Genomic DNA, 6,907 nt, shown 5'->3' with positions numbered 1-6,907 from the left:
TAGTGCTATAGGAGGCTCACCTTTCTTTTCTTCTCTACCCATTCATTCAGTATGTGTCCATATTTTCACATCTAATTAATTTTTTTATAATTATTATTTTTTGATAAAAATAAATAAATCACAATTTTATTTAAAAACAAAAAAAAAACAAACAGTTACTGAAAGAAGAAAAGAAAATCAAAACAGACAGACAAGTTAGGTCAAGTTAGGTGATTATCATCAAAAATGATGATTTTATTATTGTATTGTAAATTTTAATTTACATTACTAAGGAATTATGGTTAAGTAAGAAATAAGCAATAGTCAGGGTTGTTTAGTTAGGTTCGATATGAGTCTTATTCGTCAGCAACAGTGATGAGTATTATTTACATTTGATTAGTATTGATATTTTATATACAGAATCAAACTATTTTGATATTTTTATAAAACAACGGATCAATTATTGAAATGTTTATATTAGTAATATTTATTGGGAATGGTGCTGAAAGCATAGGGATTCAAATTAATGGTCATGAAATCCGTTGCACTTGCACAGAGAGAATATTAATATATATTAATATTATTAATATTATTATTAATATTATTAATAACAAAAGGAAAGGCTGGGAAGGCGAAGTGTGAATGTGTTTGAGTTTCTTGGAGAATGAACAGCATATGACTGTTTGCTACAAGTCAAGAGTCCAAGACCCAACAATCAATGTGATTGATTTGAACTCTCAAAATCATTAATAAATAAATACATAAATAAATACTACTTGTTAGTATAATAATAAATAATACTACTTTACCCACTTGACATGATAAAAAAAATAAATAAATAGTAAAAAACAAAATGAAACCAAAATGGTCATACAATGTGAGTGAATGTGAGCTTCATGGCCAGTGAAAAATTTTGCATTTGCACCCTTCTCTATATATACTATATATGTTACTTGAGTTACTTTAAGCATAAATTTAATTTTACTTTCATTATAATCATTTGATTAGTGTGAGTGTTTAAAGTATCCTTTGTTTTTTTTTTTAATGTGTTTTTAAGGAATGTAACAATCATAACATGAAAAAGATTGTGAGAAAAAAATATGGAGAAATATAATTACAAAATATTTATACAATTATAATTATCTTTTGATAAGCTTCATTATCCAACACATGATTATTTCATGGAACCAAAGTATAATATAAAAATCTCAGTAAGTAATTATAGATTGCGCATAGATGCAAATGTAAAAAAGCCATAAAAATAAATTTTTTGTATATATATTTTATAAAAAATATAATTAACAATATATTTATAAAAATCATACTCTTTATTCAAAAAATTGAATAAAAAAGCCATTCAATCTTTTTTAAAATACTAGATTAGTAGGATTTTATTTATTTATTTTTTTTTTATGAAACACAATAACAACTTGTCATGAATCAAATACAGACGTAAATTTGTGCTCTCATCTTTAAAGTTTAATTTTGAGTTTTTCTTTTTGAAATAAATTAAGTAAAAGACCTGGTACTAAAACACCGTTGATTAGTAGATTTTTCTTACTATAAATGTGAATATAATTTTGATGGTAAAATAATTAATTATTTATCTTTACAGGGACGTATATACAAAAATTTTAACTTAAATTACGGTGCTTTAGACTGAGGTGAAGTAAAATAATTAATGAAATTTTAGAGGGGCTAAAAGAGCAATTATGAAAAGTTTTCCCCAGTTCCGAAGAGGATGCTCTTGCTTCTGAAGAGACGACGGCCATGGCGTCGTCTTCTCCGGGGCTTCTCCGTCTGGAGCTTCGGGGACGCAAGCAATGGTGCGCTTGGACTTGATTCCCCGATGCTCGACGCCTATGAGCCTTCCAGAGTGGATTCGCTGCCGGAAAGCGTCGTGGCGGTAGCGGCGGGGCACTACCACTCGCTCGCCGTGACGGCGGAGGGAGAGATCTGGGCGTGGGGGCGGAATGAGGAGGGGCAGCTTGGGAGAGGTGGGGTAGCTCAAAGGTAATCCCTTTTCACCCATTTTGTCTTGGATTTTAGATTTTGGAATGTGTACTTTGTGAATTATAGTTTTTAGGGTTCTTTTCCGTTGAAATTTTGGTTCCTTGTTGGATTTGGAGTTATAGTATTGATAATGGAGAAAATTATATTGATAAGTGAAAAACAGGTTGAAGATGAAGGGAATGAAAAGAAAATTATCAGTTCATGTTCTATCATTTGATCCATATTAGATAGATTGATCATTTCCTTGTCAAACACAAGAAACCATGTTCTTGTTTAGATTTTCCTTTTCCTCTAAAATCTTTGGATGGAATAGTACTCTTAGTGAGTAAAATTTTAGTCAGAAGTTGCTTTGTTGGTTGAGGTTGTTCAATCTAGTGATGTTGGCGAAAGGGATGATGATTTTTAGGATTTAGCCATTTTGGATGTACTTTTAGATGCCAATTTTTGTTTTAAGAATTTTCTAGGATAGTACTTGATTAATTATTTGCTATATATTTGTTCTTTAGTAATCATATTTGCTCGCTTTCTCATTGTAATGGCGATGCCAATATTTCACATTTTTGTGTATCAATCACCATGATGATAGGCTTTTGTGATAGTGTTGGTAGATGCTTTTATTGGTGTTATGCTTTTCATCATGAGTTTTATGTGCCATTAGGTTGTTTGTTATCAATTTTTGGATTGTTTTTGCTTGGTCATGGAATATCATTTGGTGTTATATTTGGATGATTGAATTGGCCTTCAAACTTTTGTATATACATACCTTCATTTAATGTGTCATGGGCATGGAGACATAACTTGGGAATGTTTTCTGGATGGTTTCATTGTGTTATTTCCCTTCCATTATATATGTATATATATATATATATATATATATACATATACATATACATATGCATATACATATATAATGTTTAGAGTAGTTATGCGAATTGAGAAGAGATGATCATGTTCTTACACTTTGGGTTAGGTTTACTTGGTGATAGGAAACTGATCTTAGAAGGAATGTAGATTAACCAGATTAATGGGAGGGTTTATGTTTATGATTTTTTTAGGCTTAATTTACTATTAGAATGAGTATAAAATGCAGATAGCTGTGTTACATATATTATTTTAATTTTCGTGACCGTTTCAATATTCTTGGTAAATGCATCAATGGCATCCAAGTTTCTCAGTCTTTCACGCCACTAATATTCGTGGTATGGTGTCTTTGTTCAATTTAATGGTCAAAGATTTCCTCCTTATAATTTGAAACTTTCCAATGACAGAGATACATGGAGAAAGCCAGAAAAGGTCATTGGGTTGGATCATGTAAAAGTTCGAGCTGCATTTGCATCTGGTGTTGTTTCTGCAGCCGTTGGGGTTGATGGCTCTTTGTGGGTGTGGGGTAAATCTAAGCGGGGCCAGCTTGGTCTTGGGAAGGGAGTGGTAGAAGCTGTATATCCTTCCAAAGTTGAGGCTCTTTCAGGGCTAGATATAACCAAGGTCCAAATCTTTCTTCTTATTTTTTTTAACAGTTAAATAAAAGGGAAGATATACTTTCAAAAAATAAAAATAAAAATAAAAGGGAAGATATAGTTTTTACAGCTCTGCATTTAGATATCTCGAAAACAATGTGAAATATTTTTGGGTTCTTGCTTTTTTATGTACATACAATTGCCTTTGACTTAATGGTTGGCTGATTAGTTGAAACTTCTTGTTGGTATTCTTCTAGACTGGAATATGATGAACTGTTAATAAAGTAATTAGAGTTGCAATTTACCCTTTCAAACCATTCTTTGAAGACTTAAGTCTGACTCAGTTCTTAATTATCTCATCCTGATTGGAATCGTTTGTCTCATTTGTAAATATTATTATCAAGTACAGCAAGTTTTCTAAACTTCTAATTTTGTAGCTCTAGCTGTTCGCTTAAAGAAGTCCACTCATTATAAGAGTGTACCATCTTCAATACAGTTTCTTATGTTGGAATATATTTGAAGACATGCACAAATAAAAGCTGAAAGGTGCTGAACTAATTGGTTTCGGTTTGTCTAAAAACTAATGTCTCTTGTTACAAAGCAGGTATCATTTGGCTGGGGACATGCATTGGCCCAAACCAAGGAAGGGAAATTGTTCGGCTGGGGTTATTCAGAAGATGGAAGATCTGGGCACATGGGTCAAACATTGAACACAGCAACTACACAGCTTCCCAGAGCACAAGAACTTGTGGAGGAATCCACATTGCTTGAAGTTGCAGAGAAGCTAGTGGCTGAAAAAATAGAGAAGGAAGACAAAATGCCTATCATTTGGCAACCGACCATGGTGACCGAACTAAGCTTTCTCAATATATCAGACATAGCTTGCGGACTTGATCATTCTCTGGTGCTTTGCAGTGAGTTTCTTGACTTGCCTTTTTTTCCATAACAAAATGTGAGTACTTCTATCATATTTAATCCTCTAATTCAGGTGATGGCAAGCTATTAAGTTTTGGAAGCAACACATATGGTCAGTTAGGAAGGAATACAGAAGGCTCTGTGATACTACCAGTCCTTGTTGATTTGCATCCCCTCACCGTGTCCGCCGGCCTTGGTCACTCCCTAGTCTTATGTCGAATTCCATCAAATGAAAGTGCTAGAGAGGACAATGCTGTTCTTTCTTGGGGATGGAATTGTAGTTATCAGCTCGGTCGTCAGGGACCAGAAACCATCCCGGGATTGGTTGAAGGTCTAGAAGGAGAAAGACCGGTGTCGATCTCTGCAGGTCGTGTTCACTCCATTGTTCTCACTTCAAAAGGAGAGGTATGGTCATGGGGTTCAGGTAGAAATGGCAGGCTAGGATTGGGAAGCTCAACCGACGAAATGGAGCCAGCTCTGATTGAATCTTTAGATGGCTCAGAGGTGCTGCAAGCCGTCGCAGGTTTTGACCATAATCTGCTCCTTGTCGCTGAATGATAATTCATTCGAGCTCGTACTTAATTGCAGATGTTTAAATTCCTGCCATCCTTTCAAAGCTTTTGTCAATGCAGCCAGTAATTGTGATTTGTCTGCGCAATCGAATTAAAGAAGGAAGGTGAGAAATGAAATTCTGATTGTTTTGCAGATTGTAGTGTTCACATTTCAAATTTTGTCACACTGAATGAATTTTGGTTAGATTCCTCAAAATGTGGCTATGCACTCTGCTTCTTGTATTTTCAAGGTGAGAACAAATTCACATTAATTATTTCTTGATTCAAGTTATTTAAAATTATGTGTTATTTAAGTTGATAAAGATTTCGTGCATGTTCTCGTAAATTTGGCTTAGGAACAAAAATAAAATAACTTGACTGAAGATGAAGATGAGGAAAAAGGGGTGGTGAGTGATGACTATTATTAATGTAAAATACTTTTATTTATCTTTTAGCTCTGATCACAAAAATTGTCATATTATTTCATAATTAGAAAATAATTAAGAGATTTTTGACAATTTTACTCTGACTAACAATCACTAGATGTCCTAGTGAAATTTACCATGCCTGTTTGTCCCTTTTAACACTTCTTATGAGCGGTGCTTGTTGCCATTTGCCAAAAGGGTAAAAAAAGAAATTTTTTTTTTTGCTCTGATTGTTAGTCTCTGGAGAAGATGAGAAAATTATAACAGATTTAGTAAGACTGTACATTATGGCATTACATGACCGTAGTGAGCTATTGCTGAGCTCGCAAAAGAGAATAAAGCCATATGTATAAGGGTAAAATAGTACTTTCAAGTATGTTTAATTAAATTAAATTTAATGATTATACTAGACCATTTGAGTTATCCGATTACTTGATTCAAATCCACAAAATCTCCATCAAGTTCTTATTTTTTAAAAATTAAAAATTAAAAATGTTTTTGAAAAGTGGTTATGATATATATATATATATATATATATTGTTTTATCTATTTATTCTTATTAAATAAATATAAAAAATAAAATCGGACAGACAGTCAATAATAATAAAAAAAAAGATAATCATTATAAACTATCTTATTAAATTTCATTATTTGTATAATAAAAAAATGAATTGTAATATAAGAAACTCGAATTTACAATTTTTCAATCACAAACATGGATAATTGGGTAAAAAAAAATAATCATTAGGAACTATTCGTCAAATTTCAAAACGATCTCTATCTCATATCAAAATTTTCATTCTTAATCAACCCCTAACTTTTGGAAAGTTAACTTATTCATCTCTTATTATTTTATTTTATTTGGGCTTTTTTCATCCCAGGAACTGTGTTTGGTGATTTCTAAAGAATGTAAACCCATTTTTGTCATCCATACTATTATTTATTTATTTATTTAGATAAATATGATAAACCTATAACATACAGGGGGTGCATATAACCGCGGTACATAAGAATTTTTTTATTACTTGTATACAATGAACTTTACTCACAATGTGTTGAGTGGGATTTGAACACCTAATCTCTTATATTAGAATGAATATTTTATCAATTCGACTAACCCTCAATTATATTATAAATTATTAGATATACCACATTAGAATATTTTTTGTATCTTTAAAATAATTCATTATTTTTATTTAAAATCACTTACATATTTTATTTATTTTAAGATTTTTTTTTTAAAAACCCAATTATATATCGAGTTGGTTTGGATATATTCACCTTTCAAAAGGCTAAATCTAAATGTTTGAATTTTGAAAACATATGAAAAAATAGGTGATTTTTTTATTATTTTTAATATTCACTGTGAGAATATATGATTAATGTTAAATATATAATTTTAAGCATTATTTATTCTTGAATTTTATTTTACAACACGAAGAAACAGAGAGGGAGAGAGACGATCACCAGAAGTAGACATGTCCTACCGATAAATAGATAAAAATAAATAAATGGGACAGAGTTGGACTACTGGAGCTCAGAAGATTTCTAGCCTGATAATTATCGC

General features: G+C 31.6%; 1 protein-coding gene across 2 annotated transcripts; it reads left to right on the top strand.

Moving 5' to 3' along the window:
- The first annotated feature begins 1,701 nt into the window (after positions 1 to 1,701).
- On the top strand, positions 1,702 to 5,523 carry LOC120260480 (ultraviolet-B receptor UVR8). Of its 2 annotated transcripts, XM_039267963.1 has the most exons (6): positions 1,702 to 1,992; positions 3,261 to 3,477; positions 4,054 to 4,363; positions 4,438 to 5,040; positions 5,122 to 5,166; positions 5,272 to 5,523. In XM_039267963.1, exons 1-4 carry the CDS (start codon positions 1,721 to 1,723, stop codon positions 4,920 to 4,922), a joined length of 1,284 nt encoding a protein of 427 aa, XP_039123897.1. In that variant the 5' UTR covers positions 1,702 to 1,720; the 3' UTR covers positions 4,923 to 5,040; positions 5,122 to 5,166; positions 5,272 to 5,523. The 2 variants fall into 2 exon arrangements, with proteins under 2 accessions (XP_039123897.1, XP_039123898.1); XM_039267964.1 differs by lacking the exon at positions 5,272 to 5,523 and having other exon boundaries at positions 5,122 to 5,167.
- Positions 5,524 to 6,907: the final 1,384 nt, after the last annotated feature.

The sequence above is a fragment of the Dioscorea cayenensis genome, chromosome 5 (genome assembly GCF_009730915.1).
Source record: "Dioscorea cayenensis subsp. rotundata cultivar TDr96_F1 chromosome 5, TDr96_F1_v2_PseudoChromosome.rev07_lg8_w22 25.fasta, whole genome shotgun sequence".
In the NCBI taxonomy this organism is placed as follows: Eukaryota; Viridiplantae; Streptophyta; class Magnoliopsida; order Dioscoreales; family Dioscoreaceae; genus Dioscorea; species Dioscorea cayenensis.
This window is presented reverse-complemented; position numbering and strand designations above follow the sequence as displayed.

Bases quoted from the DNA above. Each gene is read 5' to 3' on its own strand.
- LOC120260480 (XM_039267963.1), top strand. From the start codon at position 1,721: ATGCTCTTGCTTCTGAAGAGACGACGGCCATGGCGTCGTCTTCTCCGG. The intron at 1,993-3,260 runs GTAATCCCTTTT...TTCCAATGACAG, and splicing joins AGAGGTGGGGTAGCTCAAAG to AGATACATGGAGAAAGCCAG. The intron at 4,364-4,437 runs GTGAGTTTCTTG...CCTCTAATTCAG, and splicing joins TCATTCTCTGGTGCTTTGCA to GTGATGGCAAGCTATTAAGT.